The sequence below is a fragment of the Cyrtonyx montezumae genome, unplaced genomic scaffold (assembly GCF_038088225.1).
Source record: "Cyrtonyx montezumae isolate F1298 unplaced genomic scaffold, pur_monq_1.0 scaffold_16, whole genome shotgun sequence".
NCBI lineage: Eukaryota > Metazoa > Chordata > Aves > Galliformes > Odontophoridae > Cyrtonyx > Cyrtonyx montezumae.
This window is the reverse complement of record NW_027071892.1, coordinates 12,515,370-12,538,892: the sequence shown is the minus strand read 5'-3', so window position 1 is coordinate 12,538,892 and position 23,523 is coordinate 12,515,370. Positions and strand designations below refer to the sequence as shown.

General features: G+C 44.2%; 1 protein-coding gene across 2 annotated transcripts; it reads left to right on the top strand.

Moving 5' to 3' along the window:
• Positions 1-113: 113 nt before the first annotated feature.
• On the top strand, positions 114-13,852 carry EIF3B (eukaryotic translation initiation factor 3 subunit B). 2 transcript variants are annotated; one of them, XM_065732871.1, is made up of 19 exons: positions 114-636; positions 3,289-3,481; positions 3,628-3,747; positions 3,838-3,895; positions 4,460-4,588; positions 5,614-5,771; positions 6,064-6,195; positions 6,279-6,345; positions 6,885-6,931; positions 7,693-7,903; positions 8,452-8,524; positions 9,043-9,165; positions 9,403-9,481; positions 9,787-9,925; positions 10,592-10,717; positions 11,199-11,276; positions 11,462-11,570; positions 12,116-12,234; positions 13,656-13,852. In XM_065732871.1, the coding sequence occupies exons 1-18, from the start codon at positions 213-215 to the stop codon at positions 12,217-12,219; spliced, it is 2,370 nt and encodes a 789-aa protein (XP_065588943.1). In that variant the 5' UTR covers positions 114-212; the 3' UTR covers positions 12,220-12,234; positions 13,656-13,852. The 2 variants fall into 2 exon arrangements, with proteins under 2 accessions (XP_065588943.1, XP_065588941.1); XM_065732869.1 differs by having other exon boundaries at positions 13,286-13,852.
• The last annotated feature ends 9,671 nt before the right edge of the window (positions 13,853-23,523 follow it).

Below are 23,523 nucleotides of genomic sequence, written 5' to 3'. Positions count from 1 at the left end.
GAGCACGGAGGAAGCGGCGGCGGACAGAAGCTCCGTCGGGTCGGGGCCCGTCTCCCTCCCCCCGCCTTCCCTCTCATTGGTAGCGGCGCGGCTCTCCTCGCGGGGCCTGGCGCACATGGCCCGGCGGTAGGAGCCTCCCCGCCCTTCCCCCGCTCCTTTTCCCGTAGCTCTCGAGCTGGGAGCGCGCGGCTGTCGGGCCCCGCACCGACCCCATGCAGGGCACCGAGGACAGCCCCGCTCCGCCCGGCGCCCAGGGCCCGGCCGAGGAGCCCGAGCAGCCCGACGGAGCGCCGACAGAGCCGCCAGCTCAGCAGCAACTGAAGGAGGAGGAGGAGGAGAGAGAAGGGCCGGAGGAAGAGGGTGGCTCTGAGGGGCCCCATGAGCCTCCGCCGCCCGCTGCCGCAGAGCCCCTCGCCGAGCCCCAGTCGCCTCAGCCGGCGTCCGGCAGGGAGAGCCCCGAGCAGGCCGAGCCGCAGGCCGCGCCCGAGGCCGAGCCGCCGCCGGAGGAGGCCGAGGCCGAGCCGCCGGCCGAGCCCTGCGAGCCGCGGGAGGACGGGGAGGCCGCGCCCGCCGAGCCCGAGGACGAGCTTTCCTTCAGCGATCCCGAGGGCTTCGTGGACGACATCAGCGACGAAGGTGCGCGCGGGGCGGGCGGGGAGCGGCCCCGCGTGGGGCGGCCTCGGCGTGTCCGTGCTCTCGGTGCTCCTCCGCGCTGCCCCCTGAAGCGGGGCGGGGAGCTGCGGGTGCGGAGCAGCTCGAGGGGCTCCGAGAAGAACTGGATGCTGGCGTGGAGTGACCCAACCGTCGTGTGGCCCCGGAAAGCGTGGTGAAAGTAGCTGTCTTTGGCGTAAGGGCGTTAACGGTGCTTCGGTATTTCAGCTGTTTCGGACGGATCTTTCAAGGTTAACTGTGTCAGTTCCAGAATAGCAGATCCTCTTGTCTGTTTTGCCGAACTCTGACGTAAATGATGCTGTAGGGTCTGTAATAGTTACACGTATCAGAACTGGAAAAACGCATCGTAAAGCACGTGCCACTATCTAAGTCAGAAGGTGGTTTGAATTCGCAGTGGAATACAGGTGGTAATACAGGTGGTAACTGCTTTCTTGTGTTCCAGTCCTATGTATAGCTTCATAAATAGTCAGAGAAGTATTTTGGATTAAGAAAGCGTGTTATTCTTAGTAGTCTGTAGCGCTTTGACATGCACCTTTTAGTGAGGCTTTGGAAAGAGTCTGCAAGTTTATCGCTGGATTCTTGTTGTCAGGTGAAGTGTTTGCTTTGGATGTGTTGTCTACATCAAGGATTAACACGTTCATCTCAGCGTGGATAGAACCTGGGAATGTTTCCTGTCCTCTTCGGTTTTATTCTTCAGGATTAATCTGGTTAACTCTTGACTTGTATGAATAATGCAATGTTAATGGCTGAATTACAGTGTTTAAGTTTAGTCACTCCTGCTGGTCTGGTTTTCCACCTGTCTGTGCTACATCTTGGCTCCCTTATTCCTTTTGCTTTACCTTGATAACTCCATGGGAGAATCAGTTCCAGCCCATCAGCGTCGCTGATTCAAGACTCTCTCAACGTTTATGAGAATTATGTGTTCAGGAGCAATTTTGAGCCGGACTGGCTTTGGGATAGGATCGTTCAGGTGCTGACTTGTGTTGGTTGTTTCTTTTTCCCAGAGTGCTGTTGGCACAGCAGAACAGCTGTTCCACCTTCTGTAGAAGGAATGTGTCAGGTCATTGCTCAGGTGCCGTGAAACTTCAGATAATGAGAGAGGTCCTTAAAATTCTGCCAGCAGAAGATAGCTGCATACCCACCACGCCCCTCCCGCCTGGTGGGTGGGAGAAGGGCTGGCTGAACCAGCTGCTTGTACTTTGAAGGTTCCTTTGTTCACACGTTTGAATTAAAGGTAGAGGGGTTGCGCAGTGTAGGTATGTGTTTAACCTCTTGCAGTTCTGATTTAATACAGAATATTGTCTACTTCTACATTAAGCTAAGTAAGCATTCCTTTCTTGTCTTTCATGGGAAGTGGCTGTGAAAAAATGACTGTTAGAGCCTAAGGATTATCTTTTTTTTTTTTTGTACTTCTGCAAGAAATTTTTGTTGCTTGTTGCATATTCTTTCTACTACTTTGCCTTTTTTTCTCCCCCTGGTACTGCTTGTAGAGCTGTTATTGTCTTTGATTGTTGATTCAGACTGGTGTTCTTAGTTTTCTGTCAAGCTTTCTGCACACCCTCAATGATCTGCATGGTTTTGTGCTATTGGAATATCCCTTCTTGACTGTTTCTTTGTAAAGCGTAGATGTGCTTGTAGCCAGTCCCGTTGAGTTGCCCTCACTGAGGTGGTTGTTCTGACTCGTGGCCAATAGATCTGTATGTTTCTGTAGTTGGAATTTCTAATTTGACGAATTAGGGGTTAAGTTTTTGGATACAAGATAATCAAATAGAATTGACTTGAGATACAGATTAAAGTAAGATATGTAGAGGATTCCACAGGTGAACTGTGACTGGAAGCCTACTGCTTGAAACTAACTGAGCATGGTTTTTGTGACTCCTAATTTTGTGTGTAACATAGGGATGTACTGTGTGCTTTAATCTTGGTGTGATAGGAAAGCCACAGCAGCTGGGTTACAGTCATTCTGAATGTTCTCTCTTCTTTGCCTGTATGATTTCAACTACACTGGAAGAACTTTGTCAATTATTCCCTGGTAAAAAGAAGTTTGAAGCTGACAGTGCTAGGACTGAACAAACTGTCCCACCAGCAAGAACTCAGTGTGTAAAATGGCAGGAAAGAGGGGTTAGTATGGTTGAAGAATATTCAGAGTACAGAGGATGTGCTTGTATTCGTTAGTCACTTGCTTAATGTGGTTCTTCGTGTCTTTACTTGGGAAACCTTAATTTAGTTGTTTAATTAAAGGTTTTGAGTGAGCTTGAGTTCTGTGCCATAATTACAGTGATGCTAATGTATGAAGAGCTTCTGAAATGGAAGATAGTTTTGAATTGTGCTAAAGCTGTTGTAGTGTGGAAGGGAGGTGTGTGTAACGTCTGTCAGAGTCATCTGGTTATGATTTGAGTAAGTCTACCTGTCACAGCGTGGGTAGTGAATCCTGTGGTGTTATGCTCCGTTGGTTTTGAGGGTTTCTTGAGCCAATTCCAACTCCTGAAACAAGCTAGCGGTAGGACTGTTGATATCTCCAATCCCTTTCTCTTTGGATCACTATTAATTTATCCTTCAGTTTTCCTCTTTCATGATGTGGGCTGATTTATTTTCTTTTCTGCTTGTTGTTTGCAGAATTACTTGGTGATGTACTGAAAGACCAGCCACAGGAAGCAGATGGAATTGATTCGGTGATTGTAGTGGATAACGTTCCCCAGGTTGGACCAGACCGACTTGAGAAGCTCAAGAATGTCATCCACAAAATATTCTCCAAGTTTGGTAAAATTATAAATGAATTTTATCCAGAAGCAGATGGGAAGACTAAAGGGTAAGTCATGGTAACACCTGCTGGGAGTGAGGTTTGAAACAGTACTCTGACTTACCCCTCATTGTTAATAGCAATGCTTTGTTTTTAACGTATTCATTCTTTTATGCAGTCACCAATGAACATACTCCTCCATTCCTGCATTGTAGGTACATCTTTCTGGAGTACATGTCTCCATCCCATGCAGTGGATGCTGTGAAGAATGCAGATGGATACAAACTGGATAAACAGCACACTTTCAGAGTCAACCTTTTCACAGACTTCGACAAGTGAGTGCAGCTATCTCGCATCTATAGAGTCTTCTGGATTCTAATCAAGAGTACCTGCACTAAACGTAACCAATCACACTGTTTTTTCAGGTATATGACAATCAGTGATGAGTGGGAAATCCCTGAGAAACAGCCATTTAAAGATTTGGTAAGGGATTTTTGAGAAGTGAATACTAACAATTCATTAAACTAATGGTGGGAGCAATAGTGATGGCATACTCCAGTTCCTTTGTTCTTACTCACTTAGTGGTTGTGCTAGCAGTTCCGCCCAGAAACTTAGGATAAATTGTGACTGGATGCAAGCTATTTAAAAATAGAATTTTGGAAGCATCATATTATATTCTTAAATGTTTGAGGTCAACTTCTATTTTTGTTAGCACTAGCTTTATAAAATGCACTCTGGGTAAAGGTATAATTAAATAACTAAAACCCCTGAACAGCAACAACAAAAATCCTCCAAAACAAACAAAACCTTTGTTACTCTGGGCAAAATGTGTTAAATGTTATTGAACTACCTTGAAGCTCCACCTTTTTTATGATCTGCACTCTTAGCCTCAAAAAACCAGTGGGTCTGATTTATTTAATTTCACTTCAGTAACTTGTTTGCAGTGATAGAATGCTGAAGGTTCATGCCCTCTGAGGGGAAACTTCCACCTGCCAGGTAGATAGCAGCTTGCTAGTCTTTGATTCACTGATGATTTGTTTTTTGTAGGGGAATCTGCGTTACTGGTTGGAAGATCCTGATTGCAGGGATCAGTACAGTGTGATCTTTGAGTCAGGAGACCGGACCTCCATTTTTTGGAACGATATCAAGGAGCCTGTTCAAATTGAGGACAGAGCCGTGAGTGTCCTGGAAGTGCTGTGCATTGCAGATGCACTGTCAGTTGCATTCATTTCGTAACGTTTCAGGCTTTTCAGTTAAAAAAAAAAAAAAACCCTTCCTCTGCTGAAATACTTTTTCTCTCCTGTCTTTGGAAAACGAGCAGTGAAGTTATGTCCTTTGGAATTAAGCTTAGCTGCATAGGTAAAACAAATGTGGAGTTTGGTTGTCTGTCTTTTTTATTTATTTATTTTTCTTTAACCTGTCCGCGATGCCTGTTAGTTTCATCACTTGTGTATTATAGGATGATTCAGGAAGGTCTGGATAAAAATGCAGTCAGAGTTTGAGTACTGTTGGTTGGTGCTGAGTATGTACCTACTCATGTGGCTTCTGATCAGTTTTTTCCCTTTGTGCTGACTGCAGAGGTGCTGAGGAGGTTTTATAATACCCTATGAAAGGGAAGTTAACGTGCCTGTCTGCTGTAGCCAGCTGTCTTGCTAAAAACTGCTGGTGCCTGCAAGCATTTTCTTTAATAACCATTGTGTGTTACAGTTAAAAGAAACTGTCTCTGGGGTGGAGAGCAGGTTTGCTCATCGCCACGGTTACTGGCCACGATCTGTGTTTTGGTACCTTTCTGACTTAGCTGGAAGTCAGGAGCAGTAGTGTTATTAGGAGTGTGAGGAGTCTATACTTCCTGAGAATGGATGTGTTCTTGCCAGAACTGCAGTCCAAGAAAGAATCCTAAGCTGTTGGGTTGTTCAGATTGTTACTCTACACTGGTTGTTACTGTCCTTGGAAAATAACTTCTGGAGATCAGGAGGATGAAACGATCTGAACTGATGGTTTCTGACCTGAAGAATGAGTACTGTAAATTGTATGTGAAACTTAACTCTGAACTGGTTTAACATCGTTCATTCTGAGATCTTCACTGAGCAGGTGGATTTGTGAAATATAATGTTACTAGCCATGTGCTGAGTCCTTCCCCTTCAGTGATCCAGCGTGAAGTTACATCTCTGTGTACATTTATTTTTGTTTTTTAATTGCAGAGGTGGACAGAAACCTACGTACGTTGGTCCCCAAAGGGTACTTACCTGGCTACATTCCACCAGAGAGGCATTGCACTGTGGGGTGGAGAGAAGTTCAAGCAGATTCAAAGGTTTAGTCACCAGGGAGTACAGCTGATTGACTTCTCACCCTGTGAAAGGTATGGAGCACGATGTTTTTTTGGGGTAAGAGATCAAAATCATGGAGCGTGTGTGTTCTGGCTGCTGTGCTTTAGATGTGATGTGATGGAGGCCTTTGGTTCTCCTGTGCCTTTGGAAGTTTTGCTTTTCGTATGCAGATCCTTTTCTGGATAAGTGAAACTTCAGAAAAATCCTGTTAGAGAAAGTGCTGTTTAAAAGTGCTTCATAGTTAAATATGATTTGGATGAAAGCCTGCCTGTACTCATGTATTAAATCAAATTTTAATAGTTAAATTGATTATTTCCTTTGTAGGTATCTAGTGACCTTCAGCCCTTTGATGGACACACAGGATGACCCTCAGGCTATTATCATCTGGGATATTCTGACTGGGCAAAAGAAACGAGGATTCCACTGTGAAAACTCAGCTCACTGGCCTATTTTTAAGTAGGTTGCAAAGAGTGAGCGGCCTTACACTTGGTTTAATGGGGACAGACAACTCTTAGCTGATGTTCTTTTTATTTTCTTAGATGGAGTCATGATGGTAAATTCTTTGCTCGAATGACTTCAGATACCCTCAGCATCTATGAAACGCCTGTAAGTTCTTGTTTCGTTTCTGTGCAGTGTTTATTGCTTTACCATGCCTGCATTTCACATCGTATCTGTTTTAAAGGATGTTTTAACAATGCACTCTAGAGTTTAAAAGGGAAGAAATCAATTTGCTCATCTTTTGATTTTTCCTGGACCAGAAAACTACCTGAGCCTCACAGCAACTTTCTCGCTGTGCTCTAAAAAGCATAGAGAGCTCAATATAGTAGTTAACAGCATCAGAGTTATGCAGTACCATCCAGGTCTTAGTAGCAGGTTTTTTTGCCAGAATACCCAAAAGACATTATAAATCACAGCATAATCCAGTCTCTTATGTCTTCATTGTAGTATAGGCTGCTACTCATAAAAAGTCATTACAGAAAATTAGTTTTATTGGTTGTTGTGGTATACTTATGCTAGTACAAGGGATAAAGAATCTCTCAGTACTGTCCACAGTTTCCTTGTGTGTGCTCTTACACGTGAGCCTTCTATTCTTAGTGTATGTGCAAGAGCATTACTTGAAAGTTGATGACTTTCTCTTCTTTTAGTCTATGGGATTGTTGGACAAAAAAAGCTTGAAAATCACTGGGATAAGGTGAGTATATCCCTATCTAAAAGAAACTGCCCCCTTTTATCTTTATGTCTGGGACTTCTTAATAGTGAAATGAATCTTTTATCCTATTAGACCAAATAGGCTCACATGGAAGTGTTCAAATTAGACAAACTGGCAAAAAAAAAAAAGCAGAAAGCTTTCTATTTAAGCTGTTAGCTGTGTGCATCAATCTGTAAATACACATCCTCTTTGTGGTAACATGTAATGTAGGATCCAACTTGGCATCCTGGTTCCTTCTCTACCAAACCAAACTGGAATGCACTTCATGTATTATCTTTTAAGGCTGGGATGCTGTGCACTGTGTGCTGCCTATTGACAAGTAGCTAGGTAGGTTTGATGCATGTCTGCACAGTAGACACTAAGTCCTGTGAGTTTTTGAGGTGCCTTTTGGAAAACAGTCATGGAATTAAGTGTACTCAGGTGTAAGAGGATTGCCTTCAGTTTAATTTTATAGAGAAACATCACTCATTGGTTTAATCATATTTCATAGATCCTTTAGGTTTATGCAGCAAAGGAGGTGTAGCTTCTCTTTAGTGAATTAAATTTTTTTCTGTTTTGCTAACATTGGTGATAAAGCATGGTGGTTAAAAACATGTTATGAGTAAGGTCAGTGAACTGCTCATCTGTATCTGCCTTTTTACTGAGAGTAGATATTTGTGTGCAGCACTCAGAAGACTGAAAATCACTTCTGCTTGTAGTATCCCTAACTAAAAATTGAAATACATCTAACTTTATTCCTGTAGAGATTTCTCGTGGTCTCCAGGTGGTAACATAATTGCTTTCTGGGTGCCTGAGGACAAAGACATCCCAGCAAGAGTGACCTTAATGCAGCTGCCTGCCAGGCAAGAAATCCGTGTGCGGAATTTGTTCAATGTTGTAGATTGTAAACTACACTGGCAGAAGAATGGTGATTACCTGTGTGTGAAGGTAGACAGGACTCCCAAAGGCACACAGGTGTGTAGACTATGACTGCGTTCATAAAACTTGGTTCCTTTCATGCTCACATTTCTTTTTTGTACAATACTGTCATTCAGTATAGCTGGTATAAAAGGCACAGTGGAAAAATAAAAGTAGCTTTGACTTGACATACGTTTGTCTCTCCACATGCTCACGTTTGCATCCAGGATTTGCTTTGAATTTACTAATGGTGGGGTTAATTATTTTTTTTAAAATGAGTGAGTGCTAGATGTCTTTTCCTACTCTGTAAAATCAGTTCTGAACCCATAGACCATGCTGCCAAATGCGCTGTATGTTTATCTACTAAATTTAAGTCTGAAAAAGAAGTAAATTACTGTATACAATCCTTGTGTTATTCTTTAACTGAACAAAAGGGTTTAGAGTGTGCTCAGTGAATAAGGCATGCACTATTTGTCTGTTTATGAAGAAAACAAATCTTGAGCCTTTGACTGCCAGTCGTGTAGCCATCCTTCTATGCCTGGTGATAAAAATTGTTTGCATTACTGCTTCTGTACTGATTAAAGAGCTACTGTTGGCCTTCACAGGGGGTAGTGACCAACTTTGAAATATTCCGAATGAGAGAGAAACAGGTGCCTGTGGATGTGGTGGAAATGAAAGGTAATTCCAATATTCTGATGCTGAACTGTTCCAGGCAGCCTTTCCTTTTGGTAGGCGTGGTGCTTTGCATGGTTCCTATCAGCATGTAATGTTTCTTGATGATAATTAGGTGGGAGTTGTGGTATTCATGTTGCAGGGCTTCTCATGTGACATGTGAGACGTCAGTGCTTTCATTTCTGTACGTGCTTGTAGCTAACTTAAAAAAATGACAACTGAAAATACTTGAGAGGATGAAGAGCTGATTATCTGCAAGTATTCTGTAGCATGAGATGCTTTGGAGCTGTTGGATCTGCCAAAACTCTTCCACAAGGAAGAGTTGCCTATCAACCTTAATTTAAGTAGTAGTCTTTATGACAGAGTTTAACTTCCAGGTTCTGTGTTTAACTTCTGGGTTCCCATTTCTGTGTCATAGTTATTAAAGAAAACTTCTGTTATTAAAGTGCAATTGATGCATTTTATTGTTGGGTTTTTTTAACATACTTTTGACTCCTCTTTATATTTATTTATTTATTTTACAGAAAGCATCATAGCCTTTGCTTGGGAACCAAATGGAAGCAAGTTTGCTGTGTTGCATGGAGAAACTCCACGAATTTCAGTTTCCTTTTACCATGTTAAAAACAATGGGAAAATAGAACTTATCAGTAAGTAACTGAAAAGATAAGTGAAATGTGCAGATGCTAAGCATTTTGTGTGTAGCTGGCTTTGGATGTTTTTGTGCTGCTGAGTTTTGTCTTTAGAAGCATAAAGCTAAGGATTGTTATAAAGGCTTCCTTGTTGAGTTCAGAAATGATTTTTGAGGACTGGGTGTATTATTGCATGTGATCAAACTGATCTGATTGGATTGTGATTATTTTCCTGGATTCTTTGTTTCTTTCCAGAAACGTTTGACAAACAACAAGCAAACACGATATTCTGGAGTCCTCAAGGGCAGTTTGTGGTGTTGGCTGGCCTCAGAAGGTGAGCATTACACAGGTTACTGAATGCCATACTGCTTTTAAAGGTGTCAAGGTGGTCTCATCAGGAAGCATTTGCTATCTCCACAAGTGTTTTAACACAATTTTTTTGATACTTAAATGGTCAAAAGAAAAATCTTACAGGCTTTGAGTGCTTGCTGTGTTGAAGGGTCTCTCTGTGAGGGGGAATCCCTGTTATTGGTACAAGTCTTTCTTGTCCACTTGCTGAAAAGAAGTAGCTTATGAAACCTGTTGTAAAAAAATGGGTGATGCTAGTGTGTAAAACAGTGTCTGTTTTTGTCTTTGCAGCATGAATGGTGCCTTAGCGTTTGTTGATACATCTGACTGCACCATGATGAATATTGCTGAACACTATACAGCCTCCGATGTGGAATGGGATCCTACAGGCAGATACATCGTGACTTCTGTGTCTTGGTGGAGCCATAAGGTACTAACACATTCATCCCCTAACACATTTCTTTCCCCTTCTAGAGGTGTTGGCCAAGGGCTGTTGGTTATGGAGGGAAAATGGACACCTGTCACCTGTCGTGACTTACAGTCTGCACCATAGTTTTGTGTTAATTTCTAAACATCAGTGTTTATTTGGGCTGTAAGCTTTACTAAATGTTGAAAACTAGTTCTGGCTGGGCTGTTCACAGTTCTAAACTGAGTGTCCTTTCTCTGAGTTTTCATCACATCTTTTAATGTATGCTTAGCTATTTGGAACTTGATCTTTGTGTGGTCCATGTTGAATAACAAGAGTAACTGCATCTGTCTTTACTTTCACATGGTTCCGGCTCTTGTGCTGTAATCCTCTTTGTACAGACAGAGAATCTGAGACTCCATGATAGAAGGTGTTACTTAGTTTTAAAATTTGATCATCCAGAATATAACTTTACGCAGGATTTCAGTGGAACAAATGAACTTTATTTTGCAGATTGAATTTGGCTTGCACAAGAAAGATGCTAACAAAAAGAGCACCTCATTTCTGTTGACTAATAATACTAATTTTAGTATGTACAAACAAAAAATCCTTAGATCCTTCTCACTTCATAGTGAGAACGAGTGTTAAATTACAGACTACCTTGATTGAGTTGTTACACCACTCTTCCAGGTGGACAATGCATACTGGTTATGGACTTTCCAAGGACGTCTACTTCAGAAAAACAATAAGGACAGGTTCTGTCAGCTTCTGTGGAGACCACGACCAGCTACCTTGCTCAGTGAGGATCAGATAAAGGTAGTGTATTCCATTCCTGCTGACATTGGTTTGGTGTATGCATATACAACAAACGTTTGTTTTCCTTTTCTTGAGGATGAGGCTTGAACTGTTAGAGCTATAGAATTGCCTTTCTCCCTGAGCTTTTGAAATACCGTATTGCCATAGGGGACATCACTTGTGGGAATGATTGGTAAATATTATGTTCCTTTATGTTTGGAATAGAAACTGTAACCAATTGTGCTTACAGTTTTGGTATAGAGAAAGGATGTGAAGAGCAACAAAACTGAATTTACCTGTCCAGACTTCTGTAACTGAATGCTTAGAGAAACATTTGCGTGATGTGTAAGCCAAGAGGAACAAATAAAGTAATAGTGGAGGGAGAAAGCAGTTTGTCAGAAATGCTAAGCATACTCAAAACTGCCAGAAGAATTCTTAAAGAATATGATTGTGATTGCTAGTCTGACTTTGACATTAGTTGAAGTGAAATTCTGTTTTACAGCAAATTAAAAAGGATCTGAAGAAGTACTCAAAGATATTTGAGCAGAAGGATCGCCTGAGCCAGTCCAAAGCTTCAAAGGTAAGTCAATTTCTGAAATATGATAATATAGATCAAGCTTCTAACCCTTACAAAACAACTTATACATTATTTAAAAGGTCTTAAGTTGGAAGAGAGGATTGAAGAAAAGCTTTCCTCGCTAACAAATGCATTTCACATGCATCTTGTTTGGTATGGGAGTTAACAGCTTCGTCGTGCCTCTGTAGGAGCTGGTGGAAAGGAGACGTACGATGATGGAAGAATTCAGAAAGTACCGCAAGATGGCGCAAGAGCTGTACATGGAGCAGAGGAACGAGCGCCTGGAGCTGCGAGGAGGTGAGCCACACACAGCTCTTGTAAAGACTGGCTGTTAGATAACTGCCACTGCTTAGCAAGTAACAACTCTTCTGGTAACTCGTTTACTTTTTCTCTCTATTCATTTCCTGCCAAACCTATTCCCGAATCACAGTGAATTTTGATTTTGTACAGGAGAAAACTCAGAGTGCTGGCTGACAGACTTAGCTGCTACTTAGCTTCTTCCTGCTGCAAGGCAGGCATTGGTTTGACCTTGCCATAAGAGATTTGGATGTTGTGTATAACCAAAAAATCCTCAGAAACTCTGTAGTGGGAGACAGCAGTGCCTTGTTTGTCATTTAATGACATTACACAGAATCTCAGGGATTGGAAGGGACCTCGAAAGATCATTAGCCCAGTCCTCCTGCTGAAGCAGGAACACCTAGATTAGCGTGTCCATGTTATGATTTAAAGCAACAAATGCCTCTTATTTCAATGCTATTTTAAGAACTGTCCATAGAAAGAGCATAGGGTCATTCTCTTGTTGCCCTGTTTGAGGCATTGTGTTAATCCTTTCTCTGTTCCAGGGGTAGACACGGATGAGCTGGACAGCAATGTTGATGACTGGGAGGAGGAAACTGTTGAATTTTTTATCAATGAAGAAATTATTACCCTTGCAGAACCAGAGTAATCTAAGAAGACTGTGGTAAGATAGCTTTCAGAAGAGAGAAACTTTTCTGTCAACTGCCACTATGAATTAATTAATTAGTTTCAGAAGGTTGTCTGCTTGTTGCTTGAATGCATGTGCTGTTCTGAGTTGGTTTGCTTTATGTGGCTGAAGTGAAAAAACAAGAGCTATCTTAAATACAGTCACAGACTGTCAGATTTATGAGCTGTGCTGAGTAGAATACTGTCTAATGTTCTATTTTACCAGAGTAATGAGTGCTGTGACAATTAGGGTCAACTTTTAAACACAGCTCTTTGCAAGCTCTTCAGTTCTGCCTACTGACAGGACTCTTAACTTAATATTAGATTTGAAAATTTGCTTTTTGTAAGCATTTCATGTGAGGTAACAGTAGACAGAGCTTAAATAATATGCATAAGATTATACAATAAGTTAACTATGATATAAATGAGTAGATCTTTAAATCTGGCAGCACTTTCTCTTGTCTGACTGTCAGTGCTTGTTCCTGAAATCTTATTTAATCCAATGATTTTCCAAGTTCTGCTTTATGAGTTCATACTTTATAAACGTGGAAATATATTTCCACATTTCAGCAGCGCATGTAGGAAATGTCCTCTTTTTAAGGAGCTTGAAATTGTACTTGGGAGGGAAGAGAAAGTTTGGTGAAGGTACTCACATGGGACACAGGAATATAATCCAAGTTTTCTGTTGTGTTTTGCGTTTCCCTTAAGGAGGGGGGAGACTGGAAGCATGCCTTCTGCAGCTGTCACAGTACAGCTCTGTAGCCCCTGGTTGTTTAAGAATTCAAAATAAAACATGGAGCAGTGTACCTCTTGTACCTGTAGGAAAAAATTAGTAGGTATTTGGATCTAGCTTACCCATGTTCCATATATGGGAGATCTTTTGAGGAAGGATGAGGGAGAGAAGCTGCCTCATTTCTGGATTTAAATATCAATTTAAGAACAGGTGGAGCACGTATTTTGTAGCCTTTCACCAACTAGCATCTGTGGTAAGGTTGTTTGTAAAGAGCACAGTGACTGACTCATCTCTTCTTTTGTTTCCTTTTCTGCAGCACCACCATAACTTGTGCTGAAAAAGGTTTATTGATTTTCAGAAAGTCTACATCAATTTTGGAATTTTTAATCCATATTCTTGCACTCTGGAAGGGTGGATGCACCAAATTTTCTCCATTCTGCCACACTGTAGTGCCTTTAAGTCTTGCTGCCTTGCTGCAGTGAGATACTGAAAAGGCACTGCTTTTAAATTTTTATTCTTTGTTGTTTTTTTTTTGAAGGGTTCAATTTTCTTTTTAAATCCACTAATACCAGTATTTACTTCCTGGCTCTTGTGCAGTACTTCCCAACTGGCATTTTTGACTTCCTGCCAGTGAAATGAGATTCATCAGAGATTCACATCTCTTACACACAATGTTTCTGTTTCAGGACTCTTTTTATGTCCCGAGTGCATGGACAGATGTTCACTTTGTTTGGGGAAAAGTCAGCGGAACCATTTTTCGTATGATGTGTTTTAGTGTGCTGAAGCAGCACTACAGTGGGCTATATCCTCCTCCTTTCAGATTGTGAAAGGATGTCTCCCTCAAAGAGCTGAATATGGAAATAAAAGCAGACCGATACTAAAACCAGTCTGGCTGTGTGTTGTTTGTAGTAAGTGATCAGATATACTCAGATTAATATGGATTGTTGCTATATTTGCTTTACAGTTGCTTCAGACTGTTTTCTTGGTTTCTCGTGGTTATTCTGTTTTTGTGTGTTGCTGTGGTTTTGCTTTTTGTTTTTGTTTACAGTGATACTACAACTCACTAATCTTGACATGCTTACCTGCTAATTATAGTGGGGTGACTGGAAAATAAATAGGTTTCTTAAACCATCTGGAAACTGATACGAGCCTTGGGAAGTCCTGGAGTAGTCTCACTTGCTAGTGAATTTGAAAACTTTCCAAGAATTAGTCTCTACACTTATGCCTTAGGCTCCCTCTTGTATGTGTTACTTCATTTCTGAAGCCCTCCCTGTTTAGAGGAGATATGTGCACTTAAAGTTGGTGGAGCAGCTTTTCAGTAGTCATATCTATGAGCAGAAATTCTTCTCTGTGTATTGCCAGAGCAGTGAAAGACACTGCTGGCCTGCTGCTTTCCCTTTCCCTTTGAGGGCTAGAGGAGAAGGAGCATATTCCCCTGTCCCCTTTCCAGGACTGGCCAGCACTAATGTCAGCCCACGGGTGCCTGAACTCGCTCACATAGCACTTGAACTGATGGATGTGAAGTGGAAGGCAGTGAGTATTCTGCTTCTTGCAGAGGGTACCCCTGCTCAGCTGGTGGCAACTAAGGGACACCAGCATTTTGACCAGTCACTTTTCGTTGTCCTTACATGAGCTTGCTGCCATCACAAATGCACAGATCTCTCAGTTGACTCTTGTGTTCCCTTCATCAGGAAGGCTCTTCAGTTCAATAATGATATTGACTTAAAGTTTCAGTAGGTCATTCTGAAGCTAACAGATTTTTTTTTCCCGCAGTCTGTTAGTTTCTGCATTTGTTCATTAGTAATCAATATGTACATTATTATGACAAAACTTAAGTCTACAATGCTCACCAAACTCATCCTTCAGCTGGACTGCAGGAAGTACTTTCTGCCAAAAACAGTGCAGAACTGCTAGCATTGATGGCGTGAGGTTCGGTAACACTAATCATCTTTATTAAATAAACCCTTTAATTGTGATTTTCTAAGTTAAGAACTGAAGAGCTCTCTCCTAACTCCATGTGGTGGAATTTTAACAAGCTACTGGCCGTTTTCAAAGTGAAGTAGTATAATACTAATGTTACATTAAGCCCTCTTCTGTTGTGCTTATCTGAAGCATGGTTCATCAACGAGCAAGTAATAATTAAACAAAGACAACAAAAAGCACTGTGACATGGGAGTTTTAGAAGCTGACAAGAAGTCCTGACCAGCAATTTGAGGCCTCTTCCATCTGTAACTCTGTCATTGGCACTGCTCATTTTGATTACTGTCTCTTCTGTAGTGTTGATGCAGAGGTTACTCCTAAATCGTACTGCTGATATCACTTTATGGGTACACGTTTGAACTGCTTTGGTGTATCTCTGAGCAGCAGCTGGGGGTGTAATAGGCAGAAAGGATCTTGCAGGGTTCAATCCCTGCTGGTATATAGCTTCGAGTACTCCATGCTGCTGTCTTTCAGCCTTCAGTCTGTGGCACTCAGTTTCTGAAGGATAATCAAGAGGAGGAGGTTTATAGATGTGGGGTGGTGGTGATCTTGTTGCTTGTTTTGTTGGCTTTTTTGTTAGTCCATCCACTCAAACAACTTATTAACATCAAGAATACTGATAATCTGTGACTGAAGTTGGCATTCTCCAGCAAAGAAAGTTGTAACAGGACTCGAGGGAGTGCATTCCTAAAATGGATTTTCGGAGCGCGCCCATCCCTTTGGGACATTGGAGAGGCAGATTGATAGGCTGCAGAGAGCAGCTGGGATTATAGCCCTGCCAGAACCTTTGCCATCACTGAGACCTTGGTATCTCTTTCATCAGGGAAGTGGAAGGCTTTGATATCCTTCCACATTTCAACCTTCAGTCCTGTGGCTCTGTGGAACAGAAGCACCGCTGCTCTTATGTTTTGCTGAAACCTGACGAGTAGATTCAGAAACCTCTGCTCAAAGCAGAATCTCTCTTAGAATAAAGTCAGTGCTATCCCGAATACCTTTCATTCCTTTGTAATGCAAGAAAAAGCTGTAGTCCTTGCTATGATCTCTTCTCGTGCTGCTCAGGTAGGTTTGTTTTGTTGCCAATGGGACTGTTCTGAAGATGAAGGCTGTCCAGCAGAAACTTGCACTGTCCCCTGTCCCGCAGCATGTGGGGCTGTGATGCACAGGGTAGTATTCTCCAGCAATTCCAAGTGACCGAACACTTGGGCCCCTGGGATTTATTATCATTCAGATGTGTTTAGGGAGGGAAAGAATCAAAGTTAGTTGTTGCATTCCTCCGACTATCAGAAGCTATGAAAGCAGAGAGCCCACCCTCAGCTGTGAGACGTGCACTGAGGAAATGTTATTTTGCTGCTGCTTGAATGATTCAAAACTGTCTGCTCCTGGGCTTCAGATCTGGAGCTGCTTGCAAAAGCCCTCATTAAATTGACAGGTAGCTTCACTTGTTACTGTGGAAATAAATTAGGTTGCTATAGAAACCCATCGTTTGTGAGTAGTGGGGCTGTGTGTCAGTAATTGTGTGCCCTCCTGATAAGACATCACTTACATGCGTTGTGCAGTGTTTTCAAGGGCTGTTAAGGAGGTGCTGCTGTCTTTTATGAAGGGAAATACAGATGTGAAAAGGTGAAGAGTTTCTCACCTCTTACCAGCTGATGCTCCAGAGCAGCTTTTAGGTGGGGTTTTTACATTGGTGGTCTCTGGAGGCCCTCCTCCAGGCACTCAGGTTTGGCATCGGGTCCGTGCAGCTCACACATTTCTCTGAAGTGTGCTGGGGCCGCGGCAGTGCTTTGTTTCTGCCTGATTGAGCTGGTAGTTAATTGCTGCTCTGTAATCGCTCCAGTCCTGCAATGAATTCCACACAAGCAGCTTTTGCTGAACCCCTGGGACCTGCACAGTTCAGGGCCAACTTGCTCTGATCTGCTCCAGCAGGCTCCTAATGATCGCTACCTGGGATTAAATGAAATGGGTACTTAGTGAAATGCAATCCTGCTCTTTGTCGTGGATGACTTTGATCAGCGTTTTGGGAGCACTGGGTGAACCCGGAGGCACACTGAGCTCTGAGGCTGCTGGTAGCACAGTCCCAGATCTCTGGAGGCTCCTGCTGACAGCAGCAACGGCACTGCTGAGCTCATTGCCTTTGTCAGACAGCGCGAGTCTGACTGCGCGAGGCAGAAGTGAGGGAGAATTAACTGGATTAAACTTGATAAACTGCTATAAACTCTCCAGGCTCTGAGCATGAGGCCCTAAGATCAATGAGTGGGTCAGGCCTGGGTGAAGCTGTTGGTGTTGCTGGTGCTTGTTGTGGGTAAGGTTGGGTGCACGTAAGCCCTGAGGCTCTGTGTGCACTTGAGCCCTGCTGGTTCCCATACCCATGCATGCTTTGAGATCTGCAGAGCTCCTGGCCCAGCTGTGGCATGCAGCCCTGTGCAAATGGCACTTCCTTTCACTGGTTCTGCATCCCTCACCTCCTGCCCTTGTTGTGAGAGACGAGGATTGCAGACCCTCTGCCCTGTGCTTTGTACGTCACCGCATCCGGTCACATATTTTTATTGTGCCCTTATTCTTTGCCTTCTTTTCCAATGTAAACCTCATTATTTCCTATCTTGTTTCAGCTGATTTTTCTCCGAATGCTAATTTTGTAATATTTCATTTCTATGCGGTGCTCAAACCACGGCAGCTCTCAGAGGCAGAGAGCAGGGCTCTCTCTCTTTCCTCCTATCTTACAGATGTAATTTTTGTTCAGCACCTCACAGGGAATTGTCTTTTTGCTTTTTTTTTTTTTTGAGTCATTAACCGCAGCTTTATTTTTATACAGCTTATTCAGACTTGCACCATCTGCCCTGCGATCTGTTTTCTTTAATAGATATCCAGGAAGGAAATGATCATTTTTAGTCTCAATAAATTTCATCTGTGAGAATGAGTCTTAATACAACTAATATTATGAAAGGAAATTAATTGACTGGGCAGAAGTACTTAGATTTCTTGGTGTGTTTTGGGTTGCATCATGTTCTTTGCTATTTTTACTCCCAGTGTAACTTGCTTATTGATCCTAAATCAAAACCAGCTCTGATGCCTTGTCATGTTTTGAGGCTGCTGTGCAGCATCAGATTGATGTCTCACCGGCAGTGTTCTGAAAGCTAGGTGCTAGCTAGATTGCTGTTTAATCCACATCAAAGCAGACCTTCAAGAGCTGGTGGTGAAGTATTTTGGCACATGTGTGAGCAAAATTTGGATATCGCAATGGCTGAATCGAAGAGGTCTGAAAGTAGCACAGAACCAAACTGGAAGAACCAGGCTGAGCTCTGTGGCAGGTGCTGCTCCTGGCTGTCACACCTCCGTGTGCCCGCTGCTGCTGAGCACAAACCTGGGCTTCCCTTCTGCTGCTCTGAGGTCGATTCAGTTTTTAAAGATGATTGAAAACCAAAGAATAAATGTTGCTGTAGTTGTTGAAAACTCGCAGACGAAAACTAGAGATATTTGTTAGGAAATGTGAGTAAATTGAGAGAGAGACCAAAGTGCTGACAATTCTTACGGGTACGTGCCCCAGGCACTTAGCTCTTAGCCGTGCTTGGCACACTGACACAGTAATTTTGTACGTCGACTGATGGTTGATCTATGCTCTGATTGTTTATCTAATGACCTGTTTACCTGAGAGACAGTGAGAGCTGCTCTGGATACAAGGTTCAGGGTTCTTGGTCCCTTCCCTCAAGGTTTGAATGTCTGCTGAGCCATGTCAGTAGAACACCCCTCTACACTGTAATAATCTATTGTGATTGCACCAAAATAGATCCTAAGGGACTTAGAAGAATTGCACCAAAATAGATCCTAAGGGACTTAGAAGAAACAGAACCAGTTCTGTAACTTGGTGCAATTCCCTTTTCTTTTTCCCTGTCCTTTTTTTCCCCTCTTAAGAGCTGCAAATGGAATGACACATCAGTCCTCGAGCAACGCGGGAATTTCTATCAGTCCTGCAGAAGAGGCTTTTCAAGGTGACCTTGGGCACTTCTACTCCCAAAGAACTTAATTACTTTCTGTCAGAGTTCCTCTGTCTAAATTTTGGCTGAAAATTGAGCTCTGAGGTCCTGTATCCCTCCTGCCTGTGTGAGTTGGGTACAATATCCCCACGGCCCCTGCCCTGGCCCAATACCATTTTCCATCCTGCACCAGCTGCTAGTTTTCCAGCTAGTGTTTGTGACTTCAGTCACAACATAAAGCTTTACAACGTCAGCACTCTGTGTCTGATTGTGATTTCCATGTAAACCTGTAGTGCAATGTTTCTTTTCCTAGGAGACGATACGGTGATAGTGCCGTGAGGAATCCAGGTAGGCTGTTAAACAAATCCAGACCTGAAGGTTCTTTTGATTGTATTTTGTAACAGCAGGTTTTCCTGATGGATCCAAGTGACAATCCTGATGACAGATGTGACCTAACAAATTCCAAGGGAAAAAAAAAAAAAGAGATTTGATGTTTTTTTTTATCATAAAGCAGCACCTGCATATTTTGTGCCTGCAGCCTTGCTTCTCAAAAGCAATTCAGATATATCCATTTTCTTCCATGGAAAATTCTGGTGTAGCACCCTCATAAGACACAGTTTTGGAGCTCTGCTCCAATAGAAAGGATAAGGTTGGGGAGGGAATTTACTCCTATCTGCAGCAGGTACAAGGAATAAACAAAGCATTCCATAGAGTCCAAGGAAATAATCCAAAGCAAAGAGAATATCACCGTGCATCATCTTTATCCCACTTGGAACACTCCTCTGGGGTTTTGTGTGGGCTTTGCTGTGTGGTCAGTGTCCCAGTCAGTTCTATAAACTCACAGCCTGGGAGTGTTTCACCCCTTCTGTGAGGTTTGGCTGAAATTGGCCAATAAATTTGGGTGATATTGGGGCAGGAGAAATTGTAACTGAGAGTGATAGTGCTGTCATAAGTCGTCTCTCCCCTAGCAAGAAGATCGTGGGCACTCTTTGCTGCTCTGGTTATTTTGTGGATTCTTTACAGCTCTGTTTATGAACTTTACCTTGGGCCTTGGTGCTGAGTTACTGCTGTTGCTTCCTGACAGTTGTGTTTTCCAGAGGAGGAGGAGAAGGGATGGAGAGGACAGGAAGGTTTCTGTTATGGGCAGAACTGTGAAGCTGCCAGTGTTTTTGTGGGAACTGTGATTTTCTTACAAAAACTCTTCTATTGTAGAAAGTTAATTACTTATTGATCTTGCTGTTGATGGAAAGAGGGCCTAATGAATGGTCTGCTACCAGCTTGTCCTTTGCTCCTAAAGGGTTCTCCACTAGAATCTCAATGACTGACTTGCAGGGACCCAGCCCTGAGCAGTCCTATCACCTCCATTCTATCCACATAAAGGCTGCATCCATCCCTCTAGGACTCAGTAGGGTTAACAGCAGGGCTGTTAGGATTGCAAATATCAGCTGGGACAGCACCTCACTTGAATGCCCCTGAGCTATGCTTATCAAGCAAAACACATCAAGACAAGGAAATGAGGAAACAAGTCACAAGGGAGGAGTTGTCACTGTTTAAAGCAGCGTGGAAATGTAGGATGTAGTGGGTGAAGGGAGAGGAAACCTCAGGAGAGGAGATGTGGAATGGGGACGCTCAGTGTGTGTGTTACAAAGTGGTAAAAGAAGAGAAAATGAAGATGAGTTGGAAGCCAAGTGTGAGGGTGGTGGATGAGAAGAGGAATAAAAGGGACAAGACAGGAGGGCAGATTAATGGAAAGGCAGAAGGTGAGGTGCCTGGTGTGGACCTGGGTGGAGAACACAAAGAGTGATGGATGGAAGGCAGTGATTTGGAGGAAATCACATGGGGAATGCCCCAGTGGGAATTGCTTGTCCTGAAGAGAATTAAGGTCATGCAGGAAGGAGGAATAAAAGGAGAAGGCTCCTGAGGTGAAGGGAGGTGAGCAGTGATCTATGATAGCCTTCTCACTCTCTGTGGATCGATCCGTCAGTGTTTTCCCTGTGGACACGAGGTCCCTGGCCTCTCTGTGTTGCCTTCTGGGAATTTCCCAGAATTTGATCAGGGATGACACACTCACCATCTTCCCCAACATTAAAATGTGATCGTTTTCACAAATGTGCCCGTGAAAAAGCTTTTGATATCAAGGGGGGGCAGTGGCTGTTTGTAGTCCTGACTCTTTTAGAGCAGTGGCAGAGTCCATAGCTTGGGTCATCATGGGCTCTGATGCTGCATTAGGACACAGAGCTCTGCTCTATGGCTCATTACACTTCATTAAGGAGAGAGGCAGGGCGAAACTTTTAAAACATTGATCGTTCTGCCCGGAGGACTGTTTCTTTTGTCACTGAATCTGGCAAGGGATGAAACAGAAATAGTCGAATTCTCTGGTGGGTGAGGCACGAGGCCCCTGCTGCCAGCACCCATAGTCATTTCCAGACAACAAGGTCAGAAAACATCACTTTTTCTTTCTGGTGGGTAGAAAGGGGAAGGAAGCTCTCAAAAAGCAGCTCTGCTACAAGTCAACACTCCTGTAAGCAGCACTCAGCACAGCACTGCTGGCTGCATTAAGGATGGCTCAGCAGCGTCAGTCCCCAACGGGGGAAGGAGGGACAGAATACAGGTCCAGGAGGAGCAGGACTCTGTCACCAAGAGACTGCAGTATTGGGATTGCTGAGAGCAGGGGAAGTGGGTTCATGGGGAGCATGCCTTACTGTGTGTTGTAGCTTCTGTGTTGCTAAAAAGCTGTGAGGAGTGGGAGCTTACAATTTCTAGATGACTTTTTCTACCCTACTTCCTTCTGTTCTGCAAGCTTTAGCTCTTACTTTCAGTTTAAGACAGACAAGGTGTCAACGGAGTGTGAGAGAAGAGGAAAACCTTATTTTCCCAGCAGTGCTCTCCTCCTACAAATGGAGCCCACGCTGCCTTTTTCCCAGGGCAAATGTGGATGCCACCTGTACCCAACAGGCTCCCTGACTATTAGGGCCAAACATGAATGCCCAAGAAGTACCTTTGCCTTTCTTCCCTTTCGTTCCTGCGTGCTGCTGAGGAGCTGGGAGGTGCAATGCACACCAGGAATGCTCTTTGGGCGAGTGGATCTTTGGCTGCTGCGAGCTATTTTCCAGCTAACAAGCATTTCAGGTCTGACTGCAGCCAGGAAAAGCAGCGGGGTGACAAGTGAAGACCTCGATAAGAGCTAGGCAGGAAGATGTGGGGTAGTTTGCTGCAGGGATAAGGAAGCTTGAATTGTTAATTTGTAAAACATCTCCAACTCTTGCAGCAGGGTGCAACACGAGCGTGTCAAGGGGTGTAAGAACACAGCCCCTTATTACGCAGGAAGAGGTGCAAGTGGCAAGCAGAGAAGTCAGGAAAACTTGTTCCTTGGGTGGACTCTTCCACATAAACAAAGATACAAAAAAAAAAGACAGAGATAAAATAAGCACAGCGCATCTGTAAAACAAACCTGGGCCAGCAAGGCTTGAGCCAAACCTCCATTTACCAAACCTCACGTGGCCCGCACGCAACAGAGGACCAAAAGTGAGGGAAAACGAGTTTTCCGAGTGCATACATCTCCACTGCATACCTCTGGGTTGAATCACCATGAAAAGTCGCAGTGTTCAGAGCTATTTAAAGCAAAGAGTGGCACGCGGAGTCCGACGCACTGCTTTGAGGCTGCAGGGAGGCTGTGTCTCCAGCTGTGAAGGGCACTGGGCTGTGCTGCGTGCCCGTTTCCCCGGCCGTGAAAGCAACGTTTTAAGCTGATGTTAAGGAAGTAAAAGCTGGGGACTGAGATCTCAGAGGCGGAATGTGGAACTATCGTTTGCAGCTTTGAGAGCTGCTGGCACAGAGGCTCCAGCCCACGGCTGCCTCCTGCACAAGGCAGCACCTCGCTCCTCTTCTGAGGATTCTTCTCCATCTCAATGAGTAGGAAACGGAATTTAAACCATTCTGTTCTCTTCGAGCAGCGGCCCTCGGACGTGCTGTGCCGCCAGCTGCATCCTGCTCCTCACACAGCCTACTGGGACAGACCCCCCAAAAGCTGCGCTGTCTTTTCCCCCCAAATCCAGCATGAAACGAGCAGTGAGCTCCAGCACACAGCAACACGGGCGCTCAGGACAGCGCTGACCTCAGGACATCGCACCCATCGCCGCTCCTATTCCCCACACCGGGCCGTGCACCGGGGGCTCTGCCCCTCCTCCAGCCCCGCACTCCCGTTGAGCCAAGAGTCAAAGAGAGCCCCGTGACGCCCGAGCCCCGCTCCCATAGCGGCTGAGGGCACTCCCGGCTGAGGTGACGCGGGAACCGGAGCGCTCCCGCCGCTCCGGGCCGGGTCTCCAGCGGCGGGAGGAGCAGCGCCTGCGCCGCGGCCCCGCGGAGCTGCCCGTGCCCGGCGTCTCGCGAGAGGCGGCAGCAGCGGGGGGCGGCGGGACGGGCGGGCTGGGGTGGGGGGTGAGGAGGAGGAGGACGAGGAAGGCGCTGCCGGCGGCCCCGCTGCCCACGCGGGAGGTGAACGCGGGGCCGCCCACGACGGGGCGGGGCGGGGCGGCAGTGGGTATCAGCGTCGCGGCCCTTCGCTGGGGAAGAACCGGCGAGAGCGGTCGCCGCTTCGTTGCGT